At 40.4% G+C, this 24323-nt stretch overlaps 1 protein-coding gene and 1 long non-coding RNA gene across 3 annotated transcripts in view; one reads left to right on the forward strand and one right to left on the reverse strand.

Annotated features, from left to right (window-relative positions):
• Positions 1–3993, reverse strand: part of OBI1 (ORC ubiquitin ligase 1) — a 44337-nt gene extending 40344 nt beyond the window's left edge. The window contains exon 1 of the mRNA XM_081550058.1: positions 3862–3993. Within this exon, the coding sequence (XP_081406184.1) occupies positions 3862–3876 (15 nt within the window). The 5' untranslated portion in view covers positions 3877–3993. The remainder of the gene's footprint in view (positions 1–3861) is intronic.
• LOC145529497 (uncharacterized) overlaps positions 239–24323 on the forward strand; it is a 112830-nt gene continuing 88745 nt past the window's right edge. Inside the window, exons 1-3 of one of the 2 annotated variants that reach the window (XR_014071286.1) lie at positions 239–308; positions 8758–8786; positions 9766–10128. This is a non-coding gene — a long non-coding RNA (uncharacterized LOC145529497). Of the gene's footprint in view, positions 309–4035; positions 4079–8757; positions 8787–9765; positions 10129–24323 lie in introns of those variants that run through there. The other variant, XR_014071287.1, reaches the window with a different exon arrangement.

The raw sequence follows: 24323 nt of genomic DNA on the forward strand, positions 1-24323 counted from the left end.
CTGTTAAGCTCTGAAGAAGAATGTGTGGCTATAAGTTAGCACTTCCTACCAATGAAAAAAAAAAACAAAACTCTGAAAGTTCCTAAGTGAATCTTGAGTATAAATAACAGATTTGGGGTTTAACTGCAGTTTAAGTAAGGAAGAACCAATGTGATCAATTTATGTAAACAAATGCAATCTGTGAATAAGGAGATTTAGAAACAAAACAGTGTAACTATTTTTAGTACTCTTTTTGCAGGGGAGAGCAGTATAATTACAAGAAGCAATCTCATGGTTGAAAGAAAGGGATTCTGCACCTGGACTGCAAGGTAGAAATCCCAGCCTGAACAAATTCCTAGCTCTACTTGCTTTTATTTGTTTAACTATTGTTTAACCCCTCTGCTTCTTAGCTTCCTCATTGGTAAAGCACGTGTGTGTGGTGGGGGAGGGGGTGGTGGTGAATGAGGTCAATGTATGTTTACTGTCACCTCTATAAAAAGAACAGATAATAATGAGATTGGAGCAGCCAGTAATTCACTTGAAGCAGCCAGTTCCAGTTCAAAATCGACTCACAAGTGACAGTGAGAATTCTTCCAAACAGCTCAGTAACTTAATTTCCTAAGAATTGGAGACCATCCCTGTGCTTGGAATTGGAGATCTGGGCAAAATAGTCACATCGTTTGTCTGTTTAACGGCCACTTTTCCAGAAAGCCTGGGCTAAAAGTCATCTGGTTTGGCTATTTTCTGGCTGTTTGAAGTCATATTCAATGGGGTCTAGGCTTCACATGTTTTGCTAATGCATCTTTCGTATTCTTGGCTGTAGGTTAAGGCTTAAGAATGGGAAAGATCCAGGTCATTACCTACTGTCATTCAAGGTTTGCCTTTTCCCCATCTTACTGTGTTCTTCCTCGTTCTTGTTGTCACCTTGCTTAAACCTACCATGGTGTTTTAGTACCTATCATTCCCACAATCTTGACTGGGATAAAGGGCTGAGAATATTCTGTCTCTCCCACTGATCCCTGGAAGACTATGCAATAGGAAGATATGTTGAAGATAATCTTAAAAAAAAAAAAAAAGACTTTTCCAAAGCTACTAGGGAAAGTTCGTTTCTTATTAATCATCCTGATGATTGGTGTTAATACTGTCACAAAAATATATTTAGAAAATACAAACCTGCATTTTAAGTAGAATGGTTAAAGTGAAAGTGTTTGTGACTCAGTTGTGTCTGACTCTTTGCAACCACATGGACTATAGCCCACCAGGCTTCTCTGTCCATGGAATTCTTCAGGCAAGAATACTGGAGTGGGTAGCCATTCCCTTCTCCATGGGATCTTCCTAATCCAGGGACTGAACTTGGGTCTCCCACATTGCAGGCAGATTCTTTACCATGTGAGCCACCAGGGAAGCCCCAGAATGTTCAAACCTAGACCATTTCAAACAGCCCTATCATCATCATAGCTTCTGAATGCTCTTCTAGTGCTCTGACCATGTAGCTGTTTCTGTGCTAAGCTTACTTTATTACATTTTATATAGTTGTTTATGTGCTTGCCCCCACAACAGTTTCTTGAAGTCTGGGACTGTATTCAGTATATCTCATATCTAGTACTGAGTGACTAGTCCACAAACCGTAATATTTTCATTAGCCACAAGCTAACTTTATGAGAGACCCGGCTACCGTAAGCATTGTGTTTACTTGTTTTTCACTTCAAAATGGAAAACTGTTTTACATTGTGCTAATTATAAGCATAATGAGAATCATCTTGAAAATGATGCCGTTTGTAAATATATAAAATAATAAGCAAAAGTTCCCCTAGGCTTATGCTTCACTTCTCAATCCTGTATGGTAATCACTATTAACATTCTGTAGTATATCTTTACATTTTCATTCATATATTACTGTGTGCATAAGCACAGATAGGATCATACCATAACATACCTGCTCTGCTCACTAATGCTTCGTAGATAAGTAACACACACACACACACACACACACACATATATCTGAGTAATACTGTTAGCAATATAGGCTGATTAGGATTTTCTCTAGGTCCAGATTGATTCCAGGTCAATTCCCAGGCTTTGCTTTAAATAATGCAAATGCTTTAAGGCCAGGAACTCATTCTTCCCTCTGCCCCATGAAAGGCATTTCTCTTTTTTGACAAATCATATTCTAAACAGACATTGTCTGGCCCAAATCATTAAATAGTGTTGCCATTATGTTAATAGGCAAGAGTACATGGCTCATTAACTTTCTGTTCAATTTCTTTCTCAACTTCTTTATAGCCCCATGAAGCATCCTGTGACCTGAGAAGTTCGATCAGATACAGCACCTGGAATGGGCTAAAGCCCCCAGATCCTTAGAATTATAAATTTTTAGAACTTGGAAAGATCTTTAGGGGTTTATATGTGGGCCTTTCCTTTTACAAATGGGGAAATCAAGACCTAGATAAGATAAATCACCAGGTAACGGTGGAAGAAAAACGAATTCCTAGATCGCAGTTAGACTCTGAGATTGTTGGCTAAATGCCTTAGTATAAGTGCAAGATGTATTATTATTAATAAAGTAGTTCAGTAATAAAGAGTCACTCATAATAGAATTTCTTTGCTAAGAAAACCATCAAATAGCCATGGAACACCTTTTACCCCTTGTTTAAATCAGATTCATTTTTATGATAAATTATTTAAAAGCAAGTTAAAAAAATATAAAATCTTAAGTGCTATTAAAAATTGATTAGGAATGCATTATTCTTTCACTGACCCAGTTCAGATTGTTTTTTAATTTTTTTGGTCAAAGCTAATAAATTTGAGTAGATGTTTCAGACAGACGTTTTGTAATCATTTGGTCATCAGTCAATTAATCACAACTTCATAAATATTGATTTCAGATTACGTTTATTTTTCATTCCTGAAGAAGATCTTTCTTTTCCCCTTGGTTTTAAATTTATACATCCCCACTTGGATTGTGGTTAACACTGAGAAAACTCATAAAAGTTGGATTAAAAATTAATCAGAGGTGCTGGCCCAATTGTGTGGACATCAAGTATGGTGCCATCTTCTCACGGACTGGAAATTCTGAGCTAAAATGTCTCGAGATGGTGTCATGAAACATGCTTGTTACTACAGCAGACAGAGGAACTTAGGTTTTTCTTCCACAGTGGTTTTTTGTTGTTGTCTTTTTACCATTTTTCTTTTTAGAATAGATGTTGGAAGTTAGCATTCTTTCATTTAATGTATTTTTATTTAAAACATTACAGAAGACTAACTCAGACAAAGTTCATCTCATGGAGCTTACATTCTAGTAGAAAAGTTGCAGTTATATTGCACTGGCTTAGAACCAAATCCTGGCCTCTTGAGTAGCATTTGAGATTTTAATACTGAATTTGCTCATCAAATTTGTATGTAATCACAATATAAATGATCACAGAATAAATAAACAAATGTAATTAGTTGTTATTCCACCAACATTTAAATATTTTTATGTGCCAGGCACTGATGCAAGAGCTGAGTAGACAGCTGTAAGTCAGACAGTGTCTTTGCCTCTATTTATTCATTCAACAAATTATTGATTATCAGTGATGTGCCAGCCCCTGTACTATTAATGAGTCACTTTATAAATGAGAGTACTGAGTCCAAGTCTTCTATTCCACCGTAAAAATGTCTATTTCGACAGACAGTGATTTCTCTTCTGAGTGTTCTCAGGGTTCATTAGCCTCTGGCATTATGATGTAGCAAGTTATAATTTTTAATATTTTTAAATGTTGCAAATTGGGTGATTATTTTAAATCAGGTAATTTTTAAAAGAATATTTTAGTTCCACCTAAGGCTAACAGGTACTTCACAAATGTTTGTTGAATAATGAAGAATAAGTGTAAGAAATATTACCTCCAGGAATATCATACAGGAATCACAAGACAGAGAGGTTGTAGGACTTGCCAGAGTAGCAGAATAGGGATCCCACCTCCAAGATCCTGGCTGGTTTGTCTTTAAGGTGCCCCACAGGGACTCCCCTGGCGGTCCAATGGTTAAGATTCCATGCTTCTGTTACCAAAAGAATTTGGAGTCCAACTGCTTGCCATTCAAAAGCCAATAAACAGTCCAGGTTGGTGGAAAGGAAAGTTTACTTTATTTCAGATACTGGCAACTGGTGTTGGGGGATGATGAACACCTGTCCAAAGACTGACTCTCCACACTAACAGTTAGAGGGGAAGAGCTTTTATGGATGGAGGGAGGGGGCTACGTGCGGCAACAGTATAGTCACCTCTGACAGCTTCAGTCTGATCATCAGTGGTCTGACCAGCATCATCTTGATTGTTTTAGGTACAGTTAATCTTCAGTTCCAGGGTCAGTTTGTTTCCATTTCTTTGAGGCCAGTTCTCAGAATTGTGGCAGCTTATGTCATGGGTCTAGTTTGGTCATCATGTAGTTAACTTCTTCCACCTGGCGTTTCAGTAGCTATAAGATAGTTCACAGTATATGGCTCAGAATATTATCTATCGTCCTTGAGAAGGAACTTAAAGGTCCTTGACTATGCTTAATGACCACATTATCATTATTTGGTCTCCTTTGGCTGTTTTCGTTTCTGCATTTCTCATTCCTCTGATTAAATTAACTAAAGTTTTCCACAGATAAAAGGCAGGCAAAGGATATGGTGGGGTGGAGGTGAGGGTGGGGTGGGGCAGGGGCTATAGGGTCCTGCTCTGTTTCACCTGCACTGCGGGGGCGCGGGTTCCATCCCTGGTTGGGGAACTAAGATCCCACCAGCCATGTGGTATGGCTGAAAAATAAATAAATACATTTTAACAAGAAATTAAAATACTTCAATAAAAACTGTCAAAAAAAAAAGATGCCTGACAGATAACAATCCTATTCTTCTTGCCCTTAGTTTAGGTGTGAGCAGTCTTTCCAAGGTGAGATTCTCCCATAGGAACTCAAAGCTAGGACGCTGTTCATCCTATTTACTGAAGTCCTACAATTAACTGCATTCCACCTCTGAGTACCACTCCAACAAAGACATCCTGCACTTGGCCATAGAGTCCTCAGCAGTTGGCTGGTGTCTTGCTGAGTGGCTTTACCTCTTTTAGGTAATGCATCAACACCCTCTTTATACACTCAACGTTCCCAGTCATTGTTTTAGCAGTTTAATCATTTATTACAAACATTACTTAAAATATAGCCTCATTTCCCCACATTACCACCCTCAACTCTGATCTATGACTTCTCTTTCTTTTCCCCTTCACTCCATTCATGGATCTGACCAACTCCATGACCAAGTCTTAAGTCTCACCTCTTTCATGATGGTTCTTCTGTCTGTTTCAGCCTCCTTATAATCCTTTTGCCTTTCAGATGCTTGATCACTTATGATCTATATCCACCAGTGTTTGTACCTCATGCATTTATTCTGCCAACTATTATTTCACACCTACAGTGGATCACTTGGAGGGGGGCATGGCAACTCACTCCAGTATTCTTGCCTGGAGAATCCCCATGAATAGAAGAGCCTGCCAGGCTACTGTCCATGGGGTTGCAAACCGTTGGACATGACTGAGTGACTAAGCACACAGCACAGTGGATCAAGCACCGTGACAGCTGCTAAAGCTAAGAAGCTGAAAGACAAGACTGGCTCCATCCTGGTGAAAGTTACTTTCTAAATGCAGGAAGTTGTCAATTATACACTGAGTTAATTCCTACAGGAGTCGAGAGGGAGAGCACCCAGCTGAGCCATGTGCAGAGGCATATACACCTCTGTGGGGCTCTACATGTTTGGAAAAATCTCTTCATAACCAAACTGGAGGCCCCTGAGCATGAGGAATCCTGCATTATCCATATGTGATACAGCGCACAGTGGGTCTCAGCAAATAATGGTTTACTGATTGGCTGTCTATCCCCTTTTATGCTCTATGTCTCTCTCTATATTTATATATCACCATTTTTTAAATGTGTGTTAATTTATTTGAGCTGTTGTTATCAGGATTGGAAAGAACAATTGTATGTGTGTGTTTGTGTGTGTATGTATTCTTACTCAAGAAGGGTGTTTTCAAATCGTCATACAAATTAAACAGCGGGATCTCTCTGGAAGGGCAAGTCTCTGGGCAGGATAGCTGCGCAGTAAACTAGAGCAACAGCCTCTTCTGCTACCCAGCATGTACATTCAGTTTAGAGGAAAAGGTGCAGCCACATCACAGAATGGGCTTCCCAGGTGGCTCAGTGGGTGAAGAATCTGCCGACAATGCGGGAGACGCAAACAGCTGTGAGTTTGATCCCCTGGAGGAGGAAATGGCAACCCACTTCAGTGTTCTTACCTGGAGAATCCCATGGACAGAAGAGTCTGGAGGGCTACGGTCCATAGTGTCGCAAAGAGTCAGACATGACTGAAGTGACTGAGCACGCGTGCACATCACAGAATAGGTCATAGATGATATTTTCTCACAAACAGCTGGGGAATCATGGCATAAAAGTGCCTTTCTTTCACTCTTACTCCACCAACTGCTTCCACGGTCTTTGTTATCCTCCCTTAGAGAGTACTGTCCTCTACTTCCAGAAGCTTGACACGGCCTTCAGAGGGACAGTAGACTCCTTCCTAGTAGCTAGTTTGATGACCATTCAAAGAAAGCATGAAATTTTATGATCCCTTTAGAACTATCACATACACAAAACAATTTTGAAATTGTGATTATTTTTCGCATATCTGTTCAGTCAGTACTTACCAGACTCACCTTAATCAAATTCATGGACACTGAAACAAGAAGAAGAATGCAAAGTCATGAAACTACAGAGAGGCAAAGCCCTTTCTGATGACTTGTAGCTTTCATGTAGTGATCATTGCTTCAGGAGGATGAAGAGTCTGGAGGGACCTTGTTCCCAGCTATGGAATCCTGGAGAGATAGTCACCAGAAAACTCTCTTTTAAAAAAAAAAAATTTTTTTTTTAATTGGAGGAGAATTGCTTTACAATGTTGTATTGGTTTCTGCTGTATAACAACTTGAATCAGCCATAATTACACATTTATATATCCTCTCCTGAAAACTTTTCTCTGATCTTTGGAATCAGAGACTCTCTTTACTGGACCGGGTTGGATACACAGACACTGCTGATGAGTCTCTGTGCCTTGGAGTCTTGGCACTGCTGTCCTCCCTTAGTGACTTATTTGTCCTGTTGATGTACTATTACTACTGATTAGCTGCAGCCAACCTCTGCTTCCATTCACCTCTGAGGCCCTCTGCCTACTGCCAAGTGGATATGTCAGAGGCGCACATTTAACTTTCAGAGAATGGCCTGGTCTTTGGGACAGATAACTTATCACCCACAAGTATGAGGTCAAGAGGCTGCACCACTGAACTTTTATTTAAGATTCCTCAGTATATTAAAAAATGAAAAAAACTCCAAAATAGTTATCACAAATACTGTCATGTATTTTGAATATTGCCATTTAACAAATTAACAAATTTCTTAGCTAAAGGAAATTAGTTCCTTTAGCATTGTTGTTGTTCAGTCGCTAAGTCATGTCCAACTCTTTGTGACCCCATGGACTGCAGCATGCCAGGCTTCGCTGTCCTTCACCATCTCCTGGAGTTTGCTCAAACTCATGTCCTTTGAGTCAGTGATGCCATCCAACCATCACGTCTTCTGTCTACCCTTCTCTCGCCCTCAGTCTTTCCAACATCAGGGTCTTTTCCAATGAGTTGGCTCTTCATATCAGGTAGCCAAAATATTGGAGCTTCAGCTTTAGCACCACTCCTTCCAATAAATATTCAGGGTTTATTTCCTTTAGGATTGACTGGCTTGATCTCCTTGCAGTCCAAGGGGCTCTCAAAAGTCTTCTCCAGCATCACAGTTTGAAAGCATCGTTTGTTCATCCTTTGGCATCAATTGTTCATCCTTTAGAATGAAATATACCAAATCCTTCACGGCAAAATAAAATACAGTATAATTACTTTCACATTGACCAAAATAACTAGAAGATTCATCCTATAATCTTAATTCTTGGCATTAAAGGCAGTGTTAACTTGTAAAAGTTTGGTATGTTTTTGTCTTCAATCCATGGGTTGCATCCCCATTAGTGGGCCATGAAACAATCAGTGAATGAAAAGCAGGGAAACCAAGGTATAAAAATCTCCTTTACCCTCTTTCCCCCCAAACCAGGGTGAACTGGCTGAAATTGTTTACCTGGAATTTGTGTTTGTCCCATTTCTAGACCACAAGCCCTTGGTAACTTATACTGATTTTCTTCCCTTTTCCCATTCCGTCACCTTCACCTCCATCTGTCTTAGTGTCTTAGTTGCAGCCAACACACTGAGCAACTTTTAATGGAAGAGAACAGACTATGAATACACAAAGCTTTGCCTGTGGTAATGGTATTATTTTGTGCTGGGTTGTGATGCAAATTAGATAGTTCTAACTGTGGTTTATACTAAAAATCTTAAGAGAGAGAACTATTATCTTGATATACAAATTTAGGCTGAAGGATGGATGTTTCTTTTTAGTATCATCAGTGTGTCAGGATGAAGTCTTTAGATTCTGAGATAACACTGCAAGTCAAAATTTGAATCATCTGATAAATGAATCTTCTCATTCTTGCCCTGCTAAGCAAGAAGGTCATTTGCAACACAAAAGGGCTTTGATGGAAACCTCCCTGTTCCCATTCCCTCCTCTTCTTACCCCTCCTCCAAATTTAGTAATCTCTAAATAAGTAAATCATTTCAATTGCATTGCTTTAACTTTGCAGAAACTGAGGAGGAGCAAAAGGAAAAGGTCTGACTTTCACCATCATTTCCTTCACAGGCATGTAACTCTTGACAGAGCTGCAAAAGGTAACCCAATGAGAATGCTGGTCCAGCCCAACAGACATTTCTGGAAAGTGTCCGATGTATTCCTTACAACTGTGATAGACAGCCCTCCATTCTTCCTGTTTTATAGCTAGAAAATCAAGGTTCAGAGAGGTAGCAAAACAGTTGTTAAATGCTGTAAATGGTTTTTCTGTCTCATATTTCAGTAGCTGTTCATTTAACGATCATTTGTCAAGGATGCCCATTGTTCCAGAAAGCATGTCTTATACTTGGAGGATATTAAATTGAATGAGACATGGGATCTGCCCTCTAGGAGCTTGAATCACCCTGGGGTTATAGATACATTTAAAACTTGATCAAATGTAGTTGGATAAGACAGCCATAATAACCAGGATAATGGCACACTTATTCTGAGTCCAGTGGGAGGTCTGCACACCCCTGTGGGGACCTTGAGGAGCAAGTCTTTTCTGTGTAGGGATCAAGGAAGTTTTTCCAACCCCAGGAAAGGACAGTTAGAATATCTAGCAGTCATAGGGGACAGCAAGGCCCCTCAGAACAATGGGAACCATTAGTGCAGAGGGATTCTCGGTAAGAGAGAGCCTTCTTGTTAACAGGATATGGGGAAAAGGGCAGCAGGGTGCAACCTATCAGAACCCTAGGGGGCCTTCCCTGTCCACATTTTCTGCTGTAGCTCCTCTCTGAAGTACCCAGATAAAAGTATCTCATGCATATTTCGTGAGTTTTTCAGATGCTAAAAAACAACTGCAAATGGAGGAAATCAACTATGTGACAGTCAGGAGCATGTAGCCCTCAGACCTTCTGGCACTTCCATTGTTACTATTACTATTGACCTCTGTGACAGTGCCCTGTGACCTCATGCACGCTTGCATGGTCAGTCGTGTCCCACTCTTTGCAACTCCAGGGACTGTAGTCTGCCAGGCTTCTCTGTGCATGGGATCTCCCAGGCAAGAATACTGGAGTGGGTTGCCTTTTTCTCCTCCAGGGAATCTTCTCAACCCAGGGATCGAGCCAGTATCTCCTGCATTGGCTGGCTGATTCTTTACCCCTGAGCCACCTGGGAAGCCTGTGACCTCACCATCAACCAGAGAATTGACCAGGAACTGATCACGTACCCCATACCACCCCCTCCTTATCTGGCCTTTGAAGTTGCTTTTCTGAAACCCTTGGAGGAGTCTTGGGAGTTTTATGAGCACAAGTCCTGCGTTCTTCTCAGATGGCCCTGTGACAAACTTTTCTCTGTTCCAAACTCCAAGGTCTCGGTTTGTTTGGCTTCACTGTTCACTGGGCTCAGGAACTTGTCTTCCATAACAAGGATTGTACCAGAATTTCTAGCTTGCACAACAAGGTAAGGAGTGGAATATGGGCAATGACTGAATTTTATAATTTACTCAATTTGCAGCATTGTGGTATTCTCTGCCTGGAAGAATGAACACTTTCCAAACTACTAGGTTTGTGTGCATGCTAAGTAAGTCACTTCAGTCATGTCCGATTCTTTGTGATCCCATGGACTGTAGTCCACCAGGCTCCCCTGTCCATGCGATTCTCCAGGCAAGAATACTGGAGTGGGTTGCTATTTCCTCCTCCAGAGGATCTTCCCAACCCAGGGATCCAACCTACGTCTCTTACATCTCCTGCACTGGCAGACGAGTTCTTTACCATTAATGTTGTCATAAATAAATAAGTTGTGGGCAAAGTTGATGTAATGAAAATCAGGTTTTTAAAAAACTGTTTCAGGGATTTATTTCAGAAAAGCAGAGTATAACTTGGGACACTTCAATATGCAAACCTCTCCTTGAAGGACTCATATCTCTTGGTTTCAAATCTATACATAAAGGATTAAAAAACAGATTAGTGAACTGGGACAGTTCAGTTTTAGAAAGTTTATATAGATATGGGAGACCAATGCATTCAGTGGATAGTGGACAGGTCTTTACCAGAAGATCCAGTCTTATTGAACAAAAACAGGATACTGTTAAAAATAAAATTTAAATTTATCCAAGTTTCAAGGGATATGTCATTATTTTTGCAGTTCTATCATTTTTTGGATAGAGGTGCAAGAGGTGAAATACCATCGTACTCTTTAAAGTACAAAAGCACAAGTCTTTGGGAGTCAAAGCACGTGCTAAGTGGAAAAATTTTAAATTATTACCTAAAGCCCCTTTTTAAGCTGGTGAAAATGTTTTGTTAGAATATCCCATGCTTTTTAGGGGAATGTGGAGGCAGTGTTCTAGAAGAAGAAAGCAAGGCAGGAAGGAAATGTATACATTCTATATTCATACTGCATGCTATATACACACCCTACCTCATACACACCTCCTTGAGTTCAAACAACCAGAAAGCTCAGATAATCAGTATCAATACTGCACAATTATAATTGAAATTCATTATGATGATTCTGTGACTCTAAAGAATCCTGAGATGCCTCTGGGATCCTCAAGGGTATATTAAATTATGTCAAGGTCAATATTCTTGTTAATTATATTTTATTATATTATTTAAATATTGTTATCCTTCCATGTTATACATTGTTGCTCTTATCTGAGCTAAATAGTTAATTAACTATGTTTTAATTTGCTGTGTGTGAATTTTGTGGAAAAAAGGTGCTAACATGCACATTTAACTTCATAACTGGTCTTCAATGGTAGCTGCAAATATGGCTCTCAATAAAACATACCTTTAACATAAAAGGACTATAACCTAGATACCCTATTCCTGCCTTATTTATATGCTTGCTTCTACATTAAATTTTTGAGACATTTGGTTGGAAAAACAGGTTTCATTGGTTTATGAAAAAAACTGACAATGAGCTCTTTTTGTCCTCTACTTTAGGGCTTAGTTCCCAAGTGTTTTTCTCTCACTCTGTTTGTCTGTATTTGTTCCAAGTTCTGATCTTCAGTGATAATGCTTGGTTTGAAAGAGGCATCTTTGGGCAATCAACATTTACCAGAATGTACTCCCTAATTCTCTCTAGATTTGCTATTCAGAGTAAGCAAGATTGGGTATTCAGGTTAGAGCACCCACCCTTTTGAAGCCCCCTCCTCGCCCCCAGCCCCAATTGGTAGGGATGATTTTTAGGATGGTAATAATGGTCAGCTTACAGGATTCCACTTACTGGATTCCAGTCACTGTTAAGAGCTTTAAGTGCTTCTGTTCATTTAATTATGGGGACAACCCTATGAGATTGTTGCTATTTCACTTTTGAAAAAACTGAAGTGCGTTCATTTGTTTAAAAAATGTACATTGAAGTCATACTGTGGACCAGGAGCTCATCCAGGTTTGGGTCCACAGCAATGAATACAATAGACGCAAAATCTCTACCTTCTCAGAGATTACACTCTGACAGAGGCTCACAGAGATTTGGAAACCCTGCTTAAGGTAGGACAGTTACTATGGAACATGCAGCGTGCCCTCTAACCTCTGCTTCAATATTGTTTTCTTAGCCTTGTAAGTTCCACAGGGAACCACAATCTATGGTGACTTTGGACTTGAAGTCAACATGTCACAGAATCGAGACTTCCCTGGGAGTCTGGTGGTTAAGAACCTACCTGGCAATGCAGGAAATTCAGGTTTGATTCTTGGCCAGGAAACTAGGATCCCACTTGCCATGGGGCAACTAAGCCCACGAACTGCAGCTACTAAGCCCGTGCACCACAACTAGAGAGTCTGCAAGCCACAAGATCCTGGCTGATGCAACTAAGACCCAGAGTGTCACAACTAAGACTCGACACAGCCAAATAAATAAAGAAATGTTTTTGTTTTTGTTTTTTTAAAAGAAAACAGAAAATAAAAATGTCGCAAAATCTATTTGGTTCAGCAAGTATTGCTGAGTGCCTGCTATTCCTGGGCTCCTCTGTCCATGGAATTCTCCAGGACAGAATATTGGAGTGGATAGCCTTTCCTTTCTCCAGGGGATCTTCCCAACCCAGGGATTGAACCCAGGTCTCCCACACTGCAGGCAGATTCTTTATCAGCTGAGCCACCAGGGAAGCCCGCAATGGAAATAGTACAAGACCAAGAGTTGTGTCCCTGACACCATTTAGGGACAAAGTTCCAAACTTCTCTTGCCTTATAGGTAGAAGATGAGATGCCACTGAGTTAACTTGATTTTTAATGGTTCTGTATATCTAAAACTTTAAATACAATGTTTAAAAATGTACACTTTCCAAAAGCATATGCCCCATGCTGACTTTGGAGGCTGTAAGCCTCTTGGAGGGTTTTGCAGTTTTCAAATACTTCATCTGATTAGCTCAGCATAATGACCCAGCAGCGAACAGGTTGGAAAGATGCTATCACCTCAGTTTTTTGTTTGTGGAAACTGAGGCTAAGTGGCTTACCCTTAGGCACAGAACTAGAAAATATGGGGACAAACACTCAAACTCCTCTCTTTGCACAGACTCTGGCCCAGCTGTCTTTATTTGGAGGACAAGATTGAGCTTGTCTTGGAAAGAATTGTTCTTTATCCTCTTACTATACTGAAGACACTATGAACAACGGTAAATGGAATATGGTCCCTACATATTCTTAAAGCACCTGTAGTTCAGCAGTTGGGAAGAATGCTTGTACATAAATAACTCCTAAAAAGGAATAAAATGGCAAGAGTCTTAAGAGAGATTCAAATATGCAGCAATAGGAATTGATTGGTGGGAAAGATTAGTTTAAGTTGGCTAAAGAGAAGACTTCCTGGAAAGATGCCATTTGAGTTTGTTGTATACAGATATATGGAGTAGGGGAAAGATGAGAGTGACAGCACAAACTAAATTATGGGAATGTTGTTATTGTTGTTGTTGTTTAGTCACGAAGTTGTGTCCAACTCTTTTGCTACCCCATGGACTATAGGCTCCTGCCAGGCTCCTCTGTCCATGGGATTTTCCAGGCAAGAATACTGGAGTGGATTGTCATTTCTTCCTCCAGGGGGTCTTCCTGACCCAGGGATCAAACCTGTGTTTCCTGCATTGCAGATGGATTCTTTACTGCTGAGCCACCAGAGAAGCCCCATAGAAAAGCACTAAGGAGAAACCCACAGTTCAATTCAGCTGAAGCATAATTAAGTCATGAAGGGCAGCTGCAGAGAGACTGGTTGGATGGGCTCAGACCAGTGGTGGAAGGTCCCAGGACTTAGGACTTTGCTTTGTAAGCTCTTGGGAGCCAGTGGAAATTTCTGAGCAAGGGAATATGTGATCAGAGTTATTCTTCAGAGAATCCAACCTATCAACCAATATATAAAATGGATTGGATTGTGGAATAAAAAAGCAGAATATTATATGTGCTGAATACAGCCTGGAATGAGAGAGATGAAGCTCCACAGGGTAGAATATTGAAAGAGTTTCTGGAGCAGGAACAACTTGGTCTGGACTTACGAGGAATGGCCTGATTTACTAAGGGAAGTCTTGGTAGATGACTTGCTGTAACAGTATAGCATTCACTCTCATCAGAACACTTGCTGGTCCTTCAGAGAATAAAAAGACATATGCTCTTTGAGCAACAAAGTGACTACTAAACAGGAGAGTGCCCTCCAGAGTGAATCCAAGGGTTCAGGAAGCTCTGAAATCGATTCAGAAATGCAGAGTTAGGGGCCAGAAATGCCTCCTGGGCTGCATGACCTAATCTTATGACAAGCTTAGGCCAAGAGGAATCCCTAACACCTCTCTGGGGTCACAAAACTGTAACTTTGACTCTTAGAGACAATATCAACCTTTATGATATTCCCAATAGCACAAAACTTAAGCAATCATCATTAGATTTATAGAGGCGAGATGGAAGAAATCAGACCAGGTGGCTGGACAAAGCACAGAAGCTCAGCCTGAAGCGATGTAGCTCTGCTGTAAACAGCTGGGAAACAGCTGCCACTGACAGCCCCCGCTGACATGCTGCTGCAGCGACAGGCATGCTCAGCGCCAGGAGAAGTGACATGAAATCTGCAAGGCTAAGCACTGGGGCGAGAGGACTCGTAGGCCAGGCCTGAAACATATATTCGAAGGCAGGCCTCTTTCTGCTGGTTGCCTTACCCTATTTCTCTTGCCCAGGAAAAATGCCAGCCAATTATCCTTGCTTCAAATGAAGATCAGGAGGCTCCATTTTGAGTGTCTTAGATCTTATAGGCCATTACTATCTACATTACAACCTTCCTGCAATCGTCAGACTTCAGACTGTGTGTTTCAGAAATTGGCAAAGTGTTGTCCAAGGCCATTCATCATTGTGCACTCCTCCCAGCAGTGCATGGGAAGTCCAGTTGCTCCACAACCTCTCCAACAGTTAAGTTTTATAAGTTTAGCCATTCTAATAGGTGTGCAGTGTTTTCTGATATGGTATTTGCATTTTCCTAAAGGATCTTTTCATGTGCTTATTTGCCATCCCATGTCTTTGGTGAAACTGTCTGCTTAAATCTGGATGCTTTTTTTCTTTTCTGGTTGAAAGAGTCCATTACATATTCTAGATACAGGTTTGTGGTCATATATATGCTTTGCAAATAATTTTTTCCCAGTTGGTAGCTTCTCTTTTTACTTCCTTAATTGTATCTTTTAATAGCAAAAGTTGTTAATTTTGATAAAGGCTTGCTTTCTCTTTCCCCCATCTCTTTGATTCTTTCAAGTCTAGGAAAGAGGCAGACCTTGGCTGCTGTTTGAGCCAGGATGTAGCAAATAGTTCCCAACTTAGTCCAGAAATTCCTTTCTATTCGATTGTGATCCCATGGTTTTTGTGGCAAATAGTAGAGAGATAGAGTAAAGGATTAGATGAAGTGGAGGTTTTCTGGGAACTATCAACTGATCTTAAGTCCATCCAAGACTGGGATTCAATATACTCAAGGATTTCAAGGGAGTTTCTCTTCTATTCAGTGAAAGCAGATTCCTTGACAGGTGGCTTCTTAGAGCTCCTTGCATCCCTTGATAAATATGATTTCTGTGAGAAAGAAAGGTTTGATTCTGAGCCTGTGACTTGTGCTGGTAGATTTCCTTGAAGGACACCTTGAGTGACTACAGTACTGACTATTCCTGATACACTTTCATCATCACCCAGACACTTCAGAGGTGACAAGATTGCTTTTTTGACTAATACATTTGTTTTTTTGGAGAGGATAGAAAGTCAAGACTAAGAATAATGACCTTACTTCCAGAAAGACATCTGGAATATCCTGTAAAAAGCATATTTTGTGTTCCTCTAAAAACTTTCTAAATATCAGAACCAGCTAAGTCATAGCAGATATTTGTTTCCATCCCTATGCTTACTAAATCAGAGTTTCTACGCTGCTTGTTCTCATGTGATTTTCATTTACACCCCAATTTGAGAACATGGGCAGAAATGTCTTTTCTTTTATATTTGATCAGTCATGTTATATGAACACCAGGCTTTGTGTTGGGACAAAATGATCCCAGGAAGGCAGAATCTTTATCCAATCCATGTCTTTTATGATCAAAATTATGTGCTTCCAAAGAAAGTGTAAGGAAAACAGGGAGAGATTTCCATACCTGCCTCTGGGAGAAAAAGAGTTACCTTGCAGGATGCTAACTGATTATTACCTGCTCTAGGCAGGAATGTACCTAAGTCTATTGGCTGCAGGCAACAGAGTCCCTAAGGGGTATGGGGCAGAGGTTTCTGTGGTTGGGAGGCGTTATTTGCCGCCTGTTCTGTTGGGCTGAGAAAAGTGGATGTCATTTTATTGAAGTCAGGACTGGAGAAGAATGGCAGAAGTCATTTCCTAGAGGTTTGGCATTTGTTTGCAGAGGTATGATACATATTAAAAAGCATGATTTTTAAATTTTTTTCCAACAAAACTCAAACTTTCTTGTAATTGTTTGTGGTAATCAGTATGTTAATACAATGCTGAAACAGAAATGGTATTCGTGAAATACAAACAAACAAACAAACAAAAAAACTGTGGGCAAATAAGACATCCCTTCATTCACCACATGAGACCATCCAAAGCCAATGGAACTTTGCCCCATATTGGATATACACTGTTTTTCCCCTTACCTCCTCCTTGCTCCTGTCTATGTATCTCCCCCTAAGTATTATCCTCATTCTATCCATCTTTTAATGATAGGCATAAATACCAAGCACTGTCTAAACTTATGCCTATCCTTTACCCCTGTTCTTTAGCTTGAAGGTTCTCTACTTCTTGCTACTGTCTCCTTTCAGTTCTTCCTTTCTGCAAGAACTCATTGCTTTGTTCATCTAGGTATGTTTCCTCACTATCATCACAGTGCCAGACATGGATCAACATCTGTTTCATTGTACTTGCAATTTTTTCCCTTTGCCTAAAATGTTTTTCCCTTTCTACAATTTTAATACCACTGAAAATTTAAGATCAGAATAAATTCCATGTCTTTCTCAAGTTCTCACCTGCCCATGGAAGTCTACCATTATTTCTGCCTCTTCTGCTACTCTAAGAGTCTGTACCTCTCTGGCATTTTTCACAATTTATATGAACCACTATCTTTTCATGAGTTTTATCTTGTTAACCAAATTGTAAATTTCCTCTAGGCTATATGTCTGCCCTCACCTTCTTCACATTCTCCCATTCTCAGAAATCTGGCAATTTTAGTACTTCCTGGGGAAATTCAATATACGAAGAGGAGATTCTAGAGGCTGGAGTAACACAGAATTGTAATTTAATCAGCAATTGAAAGCATATCTGAACTGTACCTGTACTTCTCCTAACTCACCAAATGGTGGTTATCTAAATGGCAAAGAGTCTTGTGTGTATTTTTGAATTCCCAGTTGATAGTAAATGAATATTTATTGAATTAATAATTAGAAAGAACTTTCTTGTGACATCAAAAAACAGACCATACACCACTCCTCCCACTGTTCTTGCCTTTTTTAAAAATGTGCTTTTACAAACTGTAGTATCCATGGATAGAATTGCTTAGAAATGGATAAAGCTTCTCACCCATACCCTGCTGTGTCTTTGCCTATGCAGTGCCCTCTGGAATGCTCCTTCCATCTTTCTTCACTTGGCCAAACTTAACGCATTCTTCAAAACCCAGGTCAGACTCTTCTCCAGGAAATCTCACTGGAACCTGCAGAAGGGCTTCACTTCTCTATTTCCAGAACACCCTGTCCACACTCTATGTCAAGCCTCATCATATATTGTTGAAATAGTCTGTTCACATGCCTATCTCTTTGTTGAACTACACCCTCCGCCAGGTCACCACTGTGTAATGATTTGACACAGGTTATTTCTCAGCCTAACCCCATCCTTCACCTCGCACAGAGTCTGGTATACTAATTCAATAAATATTTGTTGGACTGATGGCCAGTGATGCTCAACTGGGGGGAGGATTTTATTCTCCAGAGTTTAATGGCAGTGCCTGAAGGTATTTTTGATTGTCACATCTTTGAGGAAGGTGTTGCTAACTGGTATCTAGTGGCAGAGGTTGGGGATGCTGATAAACATCCAGTCCTTCTAATGCCACCCTCTACTTTCCCAAGTGATTATTGTTGTTCAGTCACTAAGTTGTGTCCAGCTCTTTGCAACCCCATGGACTGCAGCATGCCAGGCCTCCTTGTCCCTCACTATCTCTCAGAGTTTGTCCAAATGATTACCTAGTTCAAAATGTCAGTGGTGATGAAGCTGAGAAATCCTGTAGCAGAAAAGGCAGAAATAACGGCTTAAATTGTGATGTGAAAAGTATTTGCTAAAATCAATGCTTTGGAAATTCTAGATGCTATGCCCTCATCTTTGTATTATTTCTTTTTTCTGGGAGACTTTTAGATTTTCATGAACAGTTGGGAATGAACTTATAATCACAGCAACTTGTGATATGAGAGTGGAATGGCTTGGTTTCTAAGTATGATCCATGCGGGAAATTAGAAGTTAAAAGCTTTTGTTCATGCAGGGTTCTAGAGGTTTCCTAAAAACCTCTCTATGCAACTATTTGAATTAGTTTCAGGTGAATTTAAAGATGATCAAAGCTTTGTGCATGAAAAATCAATCCCATAGGGATTCAGAATAGCTTCTCCTGGTCATTTATGAACTGAACTGGGGAACTTTTTGAATTTTATATACTAACTGTAGCCATACTCCCACATAAAACTGCAGGGGGAACTGTACTTACGCAGGAGAGACTGTGGTATGTAGCTGCATGCACACACGGCTTTCAAATGACTTCCACTCACCTACTTAGACCAAAGAGGCTGTCAGTTAATTTAACAAACTATCCCTGTTCCCTGATCTTTGGGCCATAAAAATTGTTCATCTGCTCAGTCACAGACCATTTAATTTTGGATGCATCGTTGCCAGTTGGTTACAGTAATTAGCATTCCCTATATTGTGGCAGCTTCCCCGAAGCTATGCTAAGTAGGGTTGCACTTTTGTGTAGAAACATAAGCTGGGTTGTGCAAATGAGCCTGGCCACCCATCTTCGAGACAGAAGCCCTAACTACCATCTTCTTGGCTCAGGGTGCCTTCCAGGCCCACCTGCAGACCTTATTTACTGATTATTAATGACAAGAACCATAGGCAGCTGTGAAAGGCACAGCATGGTAACTCAAAGCTGCAACTCAGAACTATCCTCCGTGGGACTGTAATTTTCTTGAATGACACCTGACTTCATTTTAATTTCTTTCTTTGCCCCAAATGCACTTGTGCTGGAGAAATGCAATAGAAATTCAATGAGCTCCCCGTTTAATAGACAGACTTGCACCATTTGTTGGTGCATCTGCTAGGTTCCTGGCAGAAGTGGGGCATTTGGAAAGGAAATATACATTTGTGTTTGTTCCAGAGTTGGCACACAACCCAGAAGGCGATGATTCAGCAGAGCCCCTGGTGAGATACCAAAGAACAAGGTTACCTAGTGGTTTACTAGCTGCCAGTCTATGGAGATCATATATTATATGGGTTTAAAAATCAAATTTGATTGAATACATGTTAATTTTCCAACATTATCGTGCATGTGTAGGAGATCAGATTTTTATTCCAATTTCGAGGGACATGGTATTTTGTGGAAAACTCAGAAAATGAATTGGCTTCTTTAGGAATACAAACTGGAATTAGTTCTTTGAAAGGCACACATCTACATTTTAGTTTGTACATCTACAGAGTTTTGGTTTCCCAGGAAACCACCATGCAAGACTTTGTAAGAAGGGTTCACCACACATTGCTTTATATCCATGGTGATTTTATTTCTTTTTCTAATGTGCCAGAAAGTAGTATTTCACCAGTAGAATTCATTGCTGCATGTTTAATTTTCAGATTAATAGGATGAACACCTTGAATGTAATTAAAAATAGGTTATGTCTTCTTCTATTGATGGATGCTAATGCAAATATGGGGCTTTAGCTCACATTACTTGCCTTTTTGTCTCTTACTGCCAGGCTGAATTGTTCAGATGAATGAAAGCATCTTAAGTTGAAATTTTGGGGGGGTGAGGAACTCATAAATTTTATGATGGATTAGTCATTTCGCTGTCCTATTTAATCACCATATTCTCTAAGTACAGTGAACTCTGCTAATTAAAAAATGATCTACGTAGTCTGGGTACAATTAATCTTTATTTGCATATGTTTTGAGGTAAAATAAAGTAAATATTACAAGGATAAAAAGAGAGCTACTAGAGTATTTGGTGATTGTGTGTGCAGTGGGAAATGGTGAGTGCCAGTGATGACATAGAGACAAGAGAAGCGCTGCTTAGTATAGTTATTTTACTTAACTTTTTAAAATGGAGTCTACAAAGGCTCATCTTCATAAATGTCAACATAAGCATAGGAACCCAATAAGAACAATGGATGTTTGGGGAAAAAATTGGGCCCAAGTACAACAGTTTCTCATTTCATTTGTTACCAAGAAAAAAAAGAAAGAAAAAAGAAAGAAGGTATGGAAAGCCCAACAGAAGAGCCACAGCAGGAGAAGCAAGGAGCAAAAGGATTTCAGGACCCCATTTTAGAAATTCCTTTAGCCCACATCACAAGAGCTACAGCAGGAGGAAAAAGCGGGGCATGTTTGCATTGTCCACAACGTATTTCTGTGAGAGCGGGCATCTTTCAAACTCATACCAGGAGAGAAAAGCTAAGGTCTGCTTCCAATGGCCTTCTACTCCTATTCATTTCTTTCAGGTAACAAAAATGATCTTGCTTTCAATAGGGGAGGAGGAAAGAATGTAAATCCTTGTCTGAGAATGTTGTGGTGAAGGGCTTTGTAAAAGCTTTATTGACAAGTTCAACCTCAGTTATAAATGAAGGAAAAGGCAAAGTGTTTGTCAAGGCAGTCTCCCAGCAGGTGATTCTGGTCAGTGTCCAGAATGGATCAAGAATGCAGGTATTCAGAGACACTAAAATTCTGAGCTCCATTTACCACCCTCAATGACTGTGGAGGATGGGGGATTAGAAACTCAGGAAGTGATCAATTTATTGGGTGATCAGGAAGAACGTTTGTTTTGGCCAAGACTTTTTCTAGGAGAGTCTATGGTACAGGAAGAAATGAAGTTTCTTGAACCTAAGTTTTTGAACTTTTCACTAGTTATTTCTAGTATGGGACAGATATACATACTGTATTCAGTTTTATCTGTCAACAAAAACAGTTGATACCTCTTGGTGGTCTCTCAGTGAACTGGATCCAAAATGGTGACAGTCATAAAATCATATAACTGAAGAACTGAAAGCGACCTTTAACCTCATCAAAGTACAAAAAGCAATTAATTAGAAACGAGTTTCTTCCCAGGAAACAAGCAAAATACACTTTTTGCCCCATTTTAGCTTCTATTTAAAACAGTGGCTATGCCGCTTCTTAATTCTTTGTAGGTTTGTTCTGCATTGCTATTGACACCAGGAAAATAAAGAACAGTTGTTAGATAATTGAAATCCAGCCTTCAAAAATTCTCTGAAGCGGGGAATTCCCTGGTGGTCTAGTGATTAGGACTCTGTGCTTCCATTGTAGGGGACACGGGTGTGATCCCTGGTCGGGGAACTATGCTTCCACAAGCCACACTACGTGAACTACGCTTCCACAAGCCACACAGTGAAGCCAAAAAACAAACAAAAGATTCTCAGAAGTGGATAGCTACCCTGTCATTGCAATTGTCCCTGCAATTCAGAGGTGGGTCTGCACCTGCCCCAGCTTTCCACTTGGATGATACTACATCTTGGAAGTTACCTTTAGGAAACCAAGTATTCTCTAGTCATCCTGGATATTCACATCTAGTACCATGTGAATTTGGAATTGGGGTGGGGGAAGGTGTTTATCATTAAGCAATATATTTACACCGATGGTGACATTTTGGCATATTTAAGTTTAAGGGGGTATTCAGCCAAAAAAATCATCTGAGGCAGGTCAGATTTCCTGGCTACAGTGAAATGTCCCTTGGATTTGATTTAATCAGATGTGATGAGGCCGACAGATCAGGAGACAACTGCCATGAAGGAAGAAGCTCTTACTTCCAGTTCCCTAGAAACAGGAGACATGGCACACAGGGCCACACGGGGAAGCACCCGCGTCAGTCAGGAGGCAGAGAGGGGAGGGGAAAGCATGACCACAAGCCTGTATTTTGGTTACTGTGGGAAAGGTGAGGGCAGCGTAAACGCCTTAGGATTGGCTAGTTTGAATAATTTCAGTGGGCTATCCCTAGGCTATAGGGATATAGGGCTATAGGGATATATAGGGATATATAGCCCTAGAGCTATCCCTAGGCTATAGGGATGATCCCTAGTTGTCTGGCATGATTTATGTAGAACAGAGGAAATACTGACTTGGTGTTTGAGAGTTAGTTAAAAGAAGTGTTTGAGGTTATGGGTTTTGTATCTGTCGGTTTGCATATCAGAGGCTCACTCCCAGGCAAATTGCTTGCTATCTCTAGGAATTAGGTAACTTTGAGAGGAGCAGGCCCTCCTCTAGTCCACAGGGTCCCCAAGATGCCAAAGCATCATAAACTGTACAAAAAAGCATGATTTATTAACTCTACTTCATTGACTCTACATCAGTCCTAAAGCCCTGTCCCGTAGGACTAACGTGCAATCAAAGGTGAGATCTTGAGGTTGATGGGATGTTGGTCTTCCTCTCCAAAGCGAAAGTGGAGCCATGACAACAGATGGGAGCTTATTTTAAATGTTTGGCCAAATAACCTTCAAGAAAGCATAATAATAATCATAATTACTACCTATTGATCTGTTACTCTGTGCCAGGTACTATGTTATGTGCTTGGCATATATTATTTATTTCTTTTTTGACAACGTAGGTACTGTTTTCTCTGTTGTAATATGAATAAACCAAAAGCTTGGAGAGGCTTAGCAACTTGTCTACGGTTACTTCATCGACAGAAAGCAGAACAGGGCTTCTTATCCAACTCAGACCACAGAGGTTAAGGTTTGGATCCTTAACCTCTACACCCAGACTCTGAAATTTCATAGGACAGTAAACAAGAAATGGCAACAGAGATGAAGAGCCTGACAGAGGTTTGGTAGCATTTTAGTTTTGCAAAACAAGACCATTTAGAAATGGGAGCAATGGCCAGTGGGAATTTGCTGTGTGGTGCAGGGAACTCAAATCCAGTGCTCTGTGACAACCTAGAGGAGTGAGATGGGATGGGAGGTAGGAGAGAAGTTCAAGAGGGAGGGGACATATGTATACCTATGGCTGATTCATGTTGTACGAAAGAAAAGAAAGAAAGTGTTAGTCGTTCAGTCATGTCCGACTCGTTGCCATCCCATGGACTGTAGCCTGCCACACTTCTATGTCCATGGGACTCTCTAGGCAAGAATACCGGAGTGGGTTGCTATTCCCTTCTGCAGGGGATCTTTCTGACCCAGGGATCGAACTCAGGTCTCCTGCATTGCCAGCAGTTTCTTTACCATCTGAGCCACAGGGAAGCCCATACTGATGTATGGCAGAAGCCAACACAGTATTGTAAAGCAATTATACTCCAATTCAAAATAAATGAATTTAAAACAACAGAAATAAATAAATAGATAGATACACATAAAAAAACGGGGCATTGTTATGAGACTATCTCAACAAAGGAGAAAAACAGAAGAGACATGTAATCTCAGAATACAAGGAACATGTTTCCATGGAAATAAGTATAATTTTATGAAAACTCACTGTAGTGTCTTCATTTTTCTCCTGCCAGCAAGGATGGCATCTGATGGGCCGGGTCTTGGATTGGTGTGGGGCAACACAGCTGGACAGAGTAGTGATGAGGGGCTGTGGTAGCCCCTGGCACCGCTCAGGATTTGCTGTCAAGCCCTGCAGGAGGGCATCCCCCAGTGTGGTGAAGGGAGCATGAGGCTGGAGAGGTAGATGAGAGCATACAGCTCTTTCTAGAAACACCACTTTCAGAAGCTCAGACAAGGCCTGCAGGAGATTTAAGGCAGCTACAAAGAGAAAGGGATGGATCTGGTATCTTGTTTAAGTGAAAGACAACAGGCAAAATCGTGTTCAAGATAAAATTTAGCAAGGCTGATGGGGACAAAGGTTCGGATGATTGACTAAGAACACGGGAACTTTTTGCAAAGATGCCAGGGGACCAAATGTCCTACATCCTAATTAAGGACAAAAAGGGGACATTGGCTAAAATAGCAGCAGCAGGAAGGTAATAAATCAGATGGAAAAAG

Source organism: Giraffa tippelskirchi, chromosome 12 (assembly GCF_054371585.1).
Source record: "Giraffa tippelskirchi isolate mGirTip1 chromosome 12, T2T-mGirTip1v1.2.pri, whole genome shotgun sequence".
NCBI lineage: Eukaryota > Metazoa > Chordata > Mammalia > Artiodactyla > Giraffidae > Giraffa > Giraffa tippelskirchi.